The 12,881-nt window shown below is 42.4% G+C and overlaps 1 protein-coding gene across 1 annotated transcript in view; it reads right to left on the bottom strand.

Annotated features, from left to right (window-relative positions):
• ptpn4a (protein tyrosine phosphatase non-receptor type 4a) overlaps positions 1-12,881 on the bottom strand; it is a 76,622-nt gene that overhangs the window by 44,688 nt on the left and 19,053 nt on the right. The window contains exon 2 of the mRNA XM_087830210.1: positions 392-546. Within this exon, the coding sequence (XP_087686336.1) occupies positions 392-529 (138 nt within the window). The 5' untranslated portion in view covers positions 530-546. The remainder of the gene's footprint in view (positions 1-391; positions 547-12,881) is intronic.

The following is a 12,881-nucleotide window of genomic DNA, read 5'->3' as shown; positions in this document are numbered from 1 at the left end:
CAAGAGAAAGAGAGAGAGAGAGAGAGAGTGGGCTGCGTTTTACATGTCTGCCAATGTGTCGAAACACAAGGGATTTTTTCCCCCACCGACTCTCAGATGAATCTGAGGTGGGCTTGAGGGGAAATTCACAGTAACGGAAAAAGGTATGTAGGAAAGTTGGTCTGAGAGAAAGGGGAAGGGGTTTGATGCTGGTAGTTTTCAATTCTAAAAAAAGAAAGAGCAGACGAGACCACTGTCTTCATCAGATCATCTCCATCTGGGAACAATTTCAGTGTTATTGAGAAAACACTTAAAAAAACAAACAAAAAACAAACGTAATGTTCTGTCATGTGCTTTTAACTCGCACACGCAATTGAAACAAGGCGGTTGGGACTGAAGGGGGTTTACTTACATTGACTTTGAAGGCCTGGACTGTGTTGTCCAGCAGCAGTACGTTGCACACAACCTGTGTGTGCTGCCTGTCTCGCTCCAGCTCAGTCGCCCGGACATTGTAGGATCTGCCAGCAGGCAAGCGGAAGCGCGCGCTCATCACGCTCCTACCAGGGTCTGCAACAAGAGAGTACACAGCACAGAGGAGAAAACGATGAGTGAGAGCAAAACCAAAACGGGGCTCGATCAGGGTCCAAGCTGCCAAAGATCTAAAATTGCCTGTAATGAATGCATAACACCACGAAACTTAAGGTGCGCTTTAGGGGACAAAAACCTCTTTGTTCAAGGCTCGATCCATCTACAAACAGATGCACAATACGGCACGCAGCGACGGCAGCCGCGCAAGCCCGTGCAAGCAGGTCGAAGCATCGGCGAGCGAGTGTTTCATGGGAAAAGAATGTCAATACGCAAGCAGCAGATTCCCTGCCAGGGTGATGCGGCGCAGCCCGCCACCTCAAACACTCACGGGACAACCCAGGATGACACATTTTATTATTTTAAGAGGCAATTAGACTTCGTCAGTGAAGAATAATGCAACAACCGGGGCCATGCTGTCCTGTTTATTACATGGAAGCTTCAAAAACCACAGCACACATGTTGATATCTTTCCAAACAAAGAACATTTCAGTTTTAATCTTAATGGGGAGAATTAATGCAGCACGCTGTTAGCACGCCGCTATCTAAAACAAAAAAAGGCGCCCTGTGACGGCAGAGCACAGCTGAGTAGGTGCAGCTCTCACTGTGTGAAATGTGCAGACACACTGCTGATGGTGATGATGATGATGATGATGATGATGATGATGATGATGATGATGATGATGAGGAGGAGGAGGAGGAGGAGGACGACGACGCAGCTCTCACTTCCAACATGAAGACAAAAACACGAAGGTACAGCAGAGCGAGAGCAGCGAATGACGGACCTGCTTCACACAAAGCGACGAATGAGTAAACCTCCTATAGTCACTGACGTCGACTGAAGGTAAAACATGAAGGTGTGAGATTTCTCTGCTTTTACACCCTGCTGAGGACTCACTTTCACGTGACTCTATTTATGTGTTTGTAATCTCCGTAGACGAACGGTTCTTTCAAAGAGTAAAGACAAGATCACGGGCACCTGTTCCACATGATTTTCATACATTATGATGCATATTCTCAGATTCTAGAGCAGCTCTTATCCAGAGTAAGTCTTCATTATCTCAGACCGGTCATGTTCTATTTTCCTTTAAGCCAAGTTTGTTCTGGACGGCTGCTCCATGCAAACCGAGGGTTTTAAAAAAGATGATTGGTTCACTTTACACAAAGACGAGACCTGCGATGTAACTTGGAGAGCTTCACAGGAAGAGATAAGCAGACCTTGTCACCTTTGCTCCTGCTGAGCTTCCTGTTTGTCAATTTCAAGTGAAATGGCTGAATTTCCTGAGCTGCTTCAGAGAAATCAGACGGGCCCGTTTCCCCCACAGTGTTTCACTTTTCCTTTACAATAAACTGTGTTTCTGTCTGATTATCTGATTAGTGAGTAACAGTTCACTTCTGTGACGCTTCTGATGAGAAGTCAGTGGCTCACAGACTGTCTGGAGTCATCATTAAAGCTGTCTGTCAGAGGCTGGTCAATGAAACAGAGGAATGATATGATGCTGCAATGAGCTCCAAGCCCTTCCTGTCCACATCCTGCTTTTTTCCTTTTAGGTCATCTAGCATGACTGCAGACGTGACAAACCCACGGGGGTCACGGTGCTGTCATCGCGGGCTGCTGTGTCTGTAGCGATGGATGGGGAGAGCTCTCCGAGCTGCTCTTCACTACACATGAGCACAAACCAGGATGACCTACTGACAGATGGTGCGCTCTCTATAAATGCACATTTATACTTCAGGTCACCGCTAACAAACTCTCCCTCTCACGCACACAGACACACAATAATCTATATGTCATATGCACAGAGGAAGTTCTTGCATATGCTTTGTGACAGTCGCCTCATCCAAAAACAGACCAAAAATAGACACAATGACATGTGACAGACATCTCAAGAAAGCATCTATCACCCTGTGGTCACATTATATTACTTCATCGTGCTGAATGTCCAGTGACTAAAGAACAACTCAGGAAAGCATAAAAATATGAGAAGTGCTCCAAGAGGGCAAACGTCCACCAGGGCCAATGGTTTATTTGAAGGGAACAGCATTATATTTTCTATATATTCATTTAGCTTTCTTTGCTCTCCTCAAATAGACTTTAACTTTGTAATTTTACCCTGCTGAGACTCATTTTAATATACCTGACACAATTTATGTGGATATCATGCATGTATAGGATCATTTTTTGGTAAAATGTCTGTAAATGTTTAGTAATAAAGTGAAAAATGTTTTTGATTGAAACAGTTACAACCTGTTACTGTAACATTATCATTCCCTATATGCCTACATCTCATCAGTCCAAACACTGGCAGTAAGACACAGTTTTAAATGATCAGATCAGTCTACTGACCTTCAATACACAAGCTGGGTGGTGGTGTTTTTTCTATGAGGTGTTTTTTCTTTTGGTCATTTTTTTAAATCAATCATTAAGCTGACTTGAAGACCTTGGTGGATATAAGTCAAATTATAGCTATCGCGTTTGCAGACAGAATGACGCTGCAGGTGTTTAATACAAACATAAAATATGCAAAGTGTGGATTCAAAAGCATCTCGCCTTCACTGAACTAACAGGGAAACCTCAGAAACTCCAGCTAAGCATTTCTCAGACTGTCAAACTCCGGTGTTCAATGACAGGCTGGTGAAAAATATCCATTTATTTTAGTTTCAGTTAACTCATTGCCTTTTGCTCCCCTCCTCCATGCAAAGATAAAGAAAGGCATGTCTTTGATAACAATTTCAAAATTATAAGATTCAAAAGCACAACCACCTCTGCCATCCCCGAAGATTGACCAAACCCAGAAGCGCGATCTCTTGTGCCTACTTACATGGAACATGTATGTAATGCCTCCCGCTACTTAATTAAAAGAATTTTTAAATTCATAAATTTATCTCTGATGTTCAGTAACAACCTCAGAAGAATGCTAAACTAGCAAAGCATTAGCCTATCGAGGAAAAAGAAGCTATAATGTGCAGCAAGCTGATTGTTTACGATGTCACAGTAACTAAACTGATCACACAAAGACATCAGTCTGTACCGGTCTTAATCACATCAGCGGGTCACAGTTTACCACGTCCGCTCACAATTTCCTGGGCAAGAACTGCCACAGCATCAGAGCACAAAGTGCTGCAAGATGCAGAGCTGGTCGTGCTGTAGGTGCTCCTGGTGGGATCGGTATATTCTGCCAGCGGAACGAGCACGCTGGCCTCAGTGCAGGCAAACGCACGCGGACGTGGCCAAGCATGCGTGATGATGCCAGCCACAGCGCTGCGAGCTTGGGAAACAGAGCGAATGGAGCAGGGAGACGGGCAGAAACGGAAGCAGGGATGAAGCCATGCAGAAGGAAGGGAGGGACGGAGCAATGTGCTCCTATCGCTGGCTCTCTCTGGGGACGAGCTGTGGATAAATAGACGACGAGCCCTGACACACAGACCCACACACCCACACACAGACCCACACACACACTGCACAGGCTGTATCGCCTTGCCCTGCCCTTTTCCTGTCCTAACGTTCTTCTGCTTATCCACGTGAAGACAATTTCTGGATGGGATCATCCTGTCTGCAACCATTGAATCACGTTCTCACGTGACCTACCTGAGCCTGAGAGCTTTAACGATCAGTTTAAAGTCCAGCATAAAACCATTGTTTGAAATATAAATGAAAATAGTTTGTCAAGAATGATTTTCATCAAGGTTTTATCTCAGTCGATTTGTTCTCATGAACTTTTACTAGAGTGACGCAATTAATCGAAATGTCTATTCAATTAAAATTGTGGCCTCCAAGGATTAGGAAAACGAGATAAAAGAGATAAAACAATTATTGTGCCTGCTTCCTTTCACAACAGTGCTTTTATTTTGTCTTCTGAGCCGCCACAGCCAGCAGGCTTATTTTCAGCCTGAGCAACACAGAATCTGGACACAGTTGAGGACTGGGTGGATTAAACTGGAGGTGCTCGTTAGTTAACTGGTCAACTAGTATAAAAGTAGGAACCCACTTAAACAGTCTAAACTGGTTAATCGGTGCCTTCGTGCACAGCATCTCAAACATATCATACTAGATTCGTTTGCATAGTGTTGCTATAACATAAGCATCAGCCTTAGCATCCATATGTCTGTGCAGGATGTGGCTACACGTAGCTCCATAGCTCCAATGCTGCAGGACCATGCTGGGTGGTACAGCTCGCTTTTACCTGGCTTCTTTACAACTTCCTGTCATAGAGTGACAGAAAGCCATCTGCCGGGGTTGCAGCCCTTGGCGTATAGAAGGAACAGTTAAAAGTGTTGTACATAGATAAAGTAATTTGTCTGACTAGTATTCGTGGTACGGATCAATGAGTCGACTAACTGGATAATAGATTAAGCTCATTTGTTTTTCTTTAGGTTTTTAAAAGTTTCTTCCACCTTATTCATCTCTTTCCTGTCCTACTACACCGTTTCCTCTTCCACTCTTTCTGTTCTCGCCGTACTGAAATTTTCTGCTCCGCTGTGGTCCTTCCAGCTTTGCTCTGCTGAGCTGGACAGGACAGCCACTCTCCCCTGAGAGAAGCCTCCGGAACTGCAGGAAGCAATTATTGTAGCGTGCTTCCGAAGTCAGCGGAGCTTACAAACAGGCAGAAATGCGTGTGTGTGTGTGTGTGTCTAACCAAGGGCCCTTGACCCTCAAGCTTCCCTCACTGGTGGGCTCCTGCGGCTCCCTCAGCTTATTGCAAACACAGACGCTCCTGCAGCCTTCCTGTCCATGCACAGGAAAATGAGCCTTTAATGTAAACGCATATATAAACATGCTGATATTAGCATGCACACACAAACAGACTTATCTAAACGCGAAGATCGGGCTGGGCATTTCGGTCATTCTAGTTTAAAGCTGCGTTTCATGATTTCTTCTGTAGGTTTGTGTCTCTCTTCTCTCTCGTTCTCCACACAGAGCAGTTCCCAACATCCTCTCTGCATCTGCAAGCACACCCGGCTCCAGTGTCCCAATTTTACCTCGTTTGTCCAGCTTCATTATGATTTTTTTTTAAATGGCAGCTGCATAAATTTGAGCTTTTTTCCATTCAAAAGAGTGCTGCCACACAATCGCCAGGTCTCTGTTCAGTGAGTCGGCTCACCAACAACTGAGCATTTACCCACATTCAGCAAAAGTGACCTAAGTAGCACCTTTGCTCCACATTGTATACATGGCTCTGCTGTTATTAGCATACACACAATAATACATAATAAAGCAGATCCCAACGGGGCTGAAGCACCGTCCTTCCCCGTGCCTCTTATTTATACTAATGTCGCCAAAGTCCTCAAAGCGAAAGCTTCACAACTGGCGCCGTCTGCTCCAGCTCAAATACGGGCTCACAGCTGAACTCTGCTTGCCTTTTACATTTCTATTTATAATCCCGATTCCTTCAAAGGAACTGCTACGTATGGTTTTTCTGTCCCTTTGTGCTGCTTTGGAACAGTTGAAATAAGAGGCTTGCAGTTAGGAATCCCAAAGGAATTGTGCATAACAGCTTCACAGCACAGCATAAACTAGGTCATACACAAACAGGTGGTCAATTACAGATGTGTGCCACTGCGCGTGCGTGTTTGTAGACAGCTTGTGATTTCCGTTTTCGTTATAAATGGTTAGAAAAACTACTTTAAAGCCCTCGTGGACGATTTCAATCAGAATAAGAACGAGTGGCGCAGCGCTCGGTTGAACACTGGAGGGTTTCACCTGCACCTTCAGGCAAGTGCTGTTGTGATTTGGTGCTATATAAATAAACATGAGGAAATAAACTGTATTCTTTGGCATTAAGACAGAAAAACACTTCCTATACCAGGTCTTAAATCCTTTCCTTTCTCCCCCATCAGACCACCACTATGAACCCTTTTTACTTCTTCTATGTAGGAACAGCAACAGCATCGGGCTGTTGCGCGTCTCTGATGTTCTGGGAGTCCAAAAACTCGGGCCAGTCGAGGCGAGAAAGCTGAGGCAGCAAATAACCTTGAGAAGAGAGATGTATGAAGAAGAAGCTATAATATCATTTATAACAGCAACTCTGAGCAGTACCAGAGCCAAGTCAGACTTTGTGTTACACGTGTTCAGTTTGCCTGTAACAGATACTGCTAATCCACCGATTCAGTAAATCAAATCAACTGTGCTAACTATAAACTATAAATAAATGCCCGGTTCGGTTTCTGCCCCCTTTGGTCTCAAACCCATCATCATTCAGCCGTGCAGAGTTGCAAACGTCTGCAGACCTCTGCTTGAACCTTACCGAGCCCTTGTGGAATAAACCTCTCGGAGAGCATGAATGAAAATCCTGACTCAGCCGGCCCGACTGCATTGATTAGAAAAACTACACCGTCCATTCTAGTTCTCAGCTTTCCAGAAGCACTTCATCGGGCATTTCAACACAAGTGCACCAACGTGTGCTACAAAACCAAAGAGCAATAACAGCCTGAGAGGGGGACATTTCATTTTACGTATAGAACACGGAGCACAGTTAAAGCAGACACACGTTTAAGGATTCACACGTTACAGATGTATGAAAACGTAAAAATATAATTAGAGCAAACAAATCTGCTGCGCAAAGAGCATCTCATAGAAACCAAAAACCAAAAAGTTATTTATATTTTGGAGCTTCCTGACCGCTTCAGTTCTTATTAACTTCTTTCACACTCGATATTTCATCACTGAATTACATTAAACAACCTGACACGACACAGACTTTCAGCAGCACTAAAGCTTTCTGATGAAAAAGGAAGCACTTGTGATTTTAGTCGAGCTAACAGAGATTCAGCGTTTCACATTTAAACCTCACAAAATGCCTTTGAGATCACGAGCTCCATTTGGAGATTCACACATCAGTTGTGCACTTTCACCTGTCGTTAAAAGAAAGAAAAAGAGGAAAATAACCTGCTCCTGAGACATAAATGAGAAAACGCTGAATTAAAAGTTCCTACCGAGCCCCGGGGCAACGCGATTACAGAAAACCTGCTAAATTAATAACAATAAAAACATATTTTAATAGGTTTTTGCCAAAAGGATAAAACGAGGTCATTCATTCAGTAAAGCCGAGTGTTAAAGGTCGAGTGTTAGGCAATCAACAAAAATGGGAAAATCATGCCCAATACTTCTCATATAAAAACATTCAGATGTAATTTGCGTGTAATTATTAAGGCGAAATAGCAGAGTCTGTTCACTTTTTTTAAATGGTTTACCTACCCAGGGATATTTTACACTTTAACATTTTTGTGTGCGTCAGAAAACGACTCCATCTACCGATCCAGCCGCTGCTAACCTGCTCTGCCCGTCAGGGAGTCACTGAGGAGCACGAGAAGGATCACCGCCCGCCAACTGGAGTTTGGGTCCAAACAGATGAAGGACTCCCCACGTTTATTTGCACATGAGCGTTTTTATATATGACATTATTAAAAAATTGTAGAGTCAGTCCCAGCTGTGTGCACGAGCAACGTGATCGAAACAAGACTGTGACGTAGAAAAAGCGAATAAAACTTTATCCTCCAGAACTGCACCGGGTTAATGAGGAGCACTGTTAACATACATGTAATTTACCTCGTTAGTACTGAAGCATTCAAGTCTCTTCATAGTATAAATCACAGCATTAGTCTTATTATTGCTAATGACATTAAGACAAGTCCACCAGTTACTGCATGAGGGCGGAGCAGTAACTGAGCAACTTCCTTCTAATGAACTTAAGAATAAATCCTAAATTTGTGAATCCGATTTTCCAAACAATGCAGAAACATTCCGATATTCTTTGATACTAAATCCCTGACTTTTCTTCTTCTTCGCCTCCTCTTCATCCTGTCTTTAAGTGTCAGTATGGAGCGTGAGTCCATTATGCAAATTACAGTCATCAGTGCCAGAGAGCAGCCATTTACTTCTGCACACAAACACACAGAGCCATTGATAAAAGCCGACACCTGTCACAGATTCCTGCTGAATCAAAGACAACACAGAGGAGACTTCTCAGCTCGTTCTCCCGCTGCAGTCCTCGTCTCTCCAAGCATCTCGAGTGACATCTCGTCGTCCTATTAGATTTATTATAATGTCATCGTTTTCACAACCTCCCCTCTCCCATTGGGCCTTCCATCTTTCACTTTAATCCAATGCTGCATGTACCTTATCACACTTCCCTTCAATAAGCTTCTCTTCTGCTTCCTTTCCCGAGTTATTGGTGCCACCATCTCCCCTTTAGAAGCCGCTAACGTGCATTTTCTGCTAAGAGAAGAGCTAACTGAGTGAGCGAGTAACATCTACTCTCTGTGTTGCGTCACTGTGAGTTATTTGAGGACAGATTAATCTCAACAGCTGCGCTGGAATAAAGAAAGGTTGCAAAACAGTGGTCGTTCCACCACAAATGCACAAAAGCAGCACATCCTGTCCACTTGATTTGTCTGCAAAACAACATTTAGCTTCAACTACGGCACTCTTCAAGGCCTGGAGACAAATAATCGCTTTGTTGTTTGCACAACAGCCGTGAACACATCTGCATCTGTAAAGTGCACACTGAATACTTTATTAAAAATAGAAAAATAGAAATAAATGAATTACAGTAGACATTCACACCTGGGGTTCTCTTCTTCTTGTCATGCACACACATGTAGCATATTGTTATTTTTGCAATGGTATCAGTGGCGACTATCTCAGGTTTGAGGTTTCCTGCTTTTAGCTAACAGTGCAAATAATCATTCATCTATCTATTCATAATGTTCATCACATACACAGCAGCATTTCTGTGTGAGACAAATACTGAAACAATGCCAACAAATATCCTACACGTGGTTAAAAACTGATTTCATTAGCACAGGTGTTACTAAATAAACAGGTGAAAAGCAAACAATCTTAAACAGAGCTCACAACAGATGAGCAACAGCTGAAGGATGGGTCCAAAGAAACAGCACGAAAGAAAAGACAACAAAACAATGCATTAAAAAATGCATAAAGATAAAAATATTAAAACAGGAAAATATGGAAGGAAACTAGAAAAAAAAAACAATACATATAAAGGGATATAAGGGCCATAAAAGGGCACCTTAGGCTGTACGGCTGCAGACTGGATCACGCCGGGTCATCGTTTGTGCTCTGAGGCTCGGGGCCAGACGCAGGCGTCGCTTTAAAACAGATCCACAAACTCAATTGTAAACACATACAAGAAGTCAATGGAGATAAGCCAGGAGTGGGTGATGTAAAGACCACATTTGTCTGTCACCGGCACTAATGAATTAGCTGGACAACAATAAAATACCACTTAGGGTTTGTCAGAGTGGTCACTGATGTTTTAAACACACCACGGAAAGTTTGGACTGAGAATGTGAGAGGGGAGGGGCCCCCGTGCCCCCGTTTATACAACAGCAGGCCCTCCTCTGTGCAGTAATATTCTCTCACACACACACACAAGAGAGAGAAATGCAGGTCTGATTAAAGCTGCACATTCCCCCAGATTTCTCCTTTCCTGCTGACGCCGGCGCCTTTACGTGTAACCGGGGTCGGTTTCTGAACACTCTGCAAATTTCCACCCGCATCCACCCCAACCCTGCACATTCCTGCCCCACCAGCAGGGAGGCCAGGTGTTCTATAGCAAGCGCGCACCCTCCTGCTGCAAGGCAGATAGATTAGCTCAGTGACGATGCAGCACTTCACACTATCCTTCGAAAGATCCCAGTGATTTAAGTGGCAAACACAGCTCAACACATCTCCATATCGTGCATTTAACAGTTAAAATTGTTTCAAATTTGTAACTTCATCTGAAGTTAATTTTAAAAAGACTTTATTTTCAAACACAGGGGAGGATTTGTCTGCACTATACTATTAAAATATTTTTAAACATGGACTTAAACCATTTCTGTGCAAATTATTAATTTAAAAAAAATAAACCAATAAAAAATAAGCAGGTTTTATTTTAATATAATATATGCTGGTGCCCACCAAACAGGTTTGAGCCATGAAAAGGAGATTAATCACCAGGACTGATTAAATATTTTAATAATTTTTTAAAATTGAGCCTTAATTTTTACATAAGCTTGAATTAAGTGTTTTTGTAAGACAGCCAAAAATAACAGTGTAAAATAAGGTAAAACAGACCCGCAGTCCTCACCCAAAAGCATTGAAATATAAATAAACGAGTAAATAAACAAACTACAAGCATCTAATGTTGATATCAGTAAAACCACCGTTGACATTCACCGTGTCTCTGTGCCAAGCTGAACCCCGTTCCCTGAATCTGGTACGCGAGTGTGTGTTTAACAGTCTGTGGAATCAATAAGCTGTAAGTTAATCAGCCTCTCTTCATTAAGGTGCAGAAACCCCGCTAGAAGCCAAACACACTACAGTAGACAGGAGCGGGCTCTTTATGTATAAGCAGTATGAGATTATCTGAACCGTGTGTGTCTGTGGCCTCATCACCAAACTCTGCTGCCACAAAAATTGAGCTGAACAGCGACACACGTCTAAACATATTTGTTTGTGCTGAATCTGAAAATATCTTCACGTGACAACTTCAGCTCAAATTCCAACAACATGCATACATTGAAAACATGAACAGACGCAGCATTAAGTGCTCCGATGCTCTGATCATGTGAAAGCAGCTTTTGTCCAAAAACACAAAATACTGCAGTGTGAAGCTGTTAGTGGGCAGATCTTTGAATCATTAAAGTGGAAACTGCCTCAAAGTAAGTCATGGAAGTAAAAACATATTCCAAGATATTCATTTGGAGGCAGGTAAAAATCTCTTTTTTTGGTAAATATTCAAATCCTAAGCCCATCGGAGCATGCACGCTCCAATTTGTGTAACTACTTTTAAATCCCGGTAGAACTGCAACCACATAAGCTAGCGCAATAATTTCTTTTGCACATAAAACCAGAGCTGCACTTACATATCATGCATTCAACTTGTCCCAGGTCGCAGTTTCCTCCCACATGTGGCTTTGCAAAAATCTTATGCTTTATGCCTTTCTGTATAGTTTCTGAGAGGCTTAATTTCACTGTTGCAAATAGTTTATTGTGTTTTATTTTGATGAACATGCTGGGGGTTTTTTGCAAATTGTGTACAATAATATTTATTTTTGTTTTTCCTGCAGTTTATAAAAATTGGTGTATCTCAAAAACGAAACTATGAAGACACTCAAAATAAATTTCTTGTGGTTGGAAACTATTTTGGGCAACTTTTTTGCATTTACAATTTTAAGGGTTATACCTCTGAAATTTCTGTAACTAGAAATAAGTTAAAAAAAACAAAAACGATTTTCAATTTTTTGTAGTTTCCTGCACTTTTTTGCAATCTATGTAGTTACTATCGACTTTATGCAAGCGTATTATTGAAATTTGGGATATAACGGTTGTATTGATGTATAGCAACTTAAAATGCTCCCAGATATGGCACTATAGCATGTAAAATATAAAGACATTCCTGTAGACGTTAACAAGAAGGCCAGCATAAAACTAAAAAACGGCTGCAGTTCAGTCGAATCTGTTAAAAACAAACTAATTGTTGGTCTATGGCGACTGCAGCTCGTGCAGAGCTAACATAAACAACATGAACAAGAGTCGCCCATATTACCGGTCGCTCCACATATTTCTGACCCTCAGTAACAGCAGATAGCCAAAACACATAGATGTGGGTCTGCAAAGCTTTGCAGAGCTGGGATTAATCCTAAAATGGTCGTGTAGGTGGTGATAGTTTTGTTTTCAAATACCACTTTGTAAATGAAAACACAGATGTGAGGAGTCAGCCTGAGGCACAGGATTTTTCTTTGTCAGCTAGGAACTAACATAATGTGTCAGCCTCTCAGACAGGACAGCATGTGACAGTCAGGAAAACGACATGATTCACTTACTCCCCGACACCCTCGGGACGAGCCTGTACTCTATTCTCAGAAGCTGTAGCTGCTCAGGTCAAAGCAGTCAAACACCAAACCAATCACTACTCATCGCATCAAAGTTCAAACCATCTCTTTATTAGAGGTGTCCCCTTACACTACTCGAGCCTTTTTTCCAAGAAGATGCGCATGTTTTATTTTTGCTCCTTGCTGAGAACTTAATTAAACAGCGGCTGACATTCAAAATGACACAAAGGCAGCTCAGAAAACAGGACGAGGAAAAGGCTTTTTGCACTGAGCACAGCCTTTAGATGCAACACAGCTTTCTCTTCCCTGCACGTTTCTGCAACTATTACGGCAGCTTTACTGAAATGTGACTATATTATCATATTATCAGTGTGCAGGATCATTTCCCCCCCACAGTTAATGAATTATTAAGGCCCTAAAGATTTATGCAAACCTGGACCTAGAGGATTCTCACCACACCAAATTATGCAAACGCAGCA

Source organism: Neolamprologus brichardi, chromosome 16, assembly GCF_056152115.1.
Source record: "Neolamprologus brichardi isolate AB-2024 chromosome 16, ASM5615211v1, whole genome shotgun sequence".
NCBI classification, from domain to species: Eukaryota; Metazoa; Chordata; class Actinopteri; order Cichliformes; family Cichlidae; genus Neolamprologus; species Neolamprologus brichardi.
Note: the sequence above shows the minus strand (reverse complement) of the source record. Positions and strands in the feature narration are given on the sequence as shown.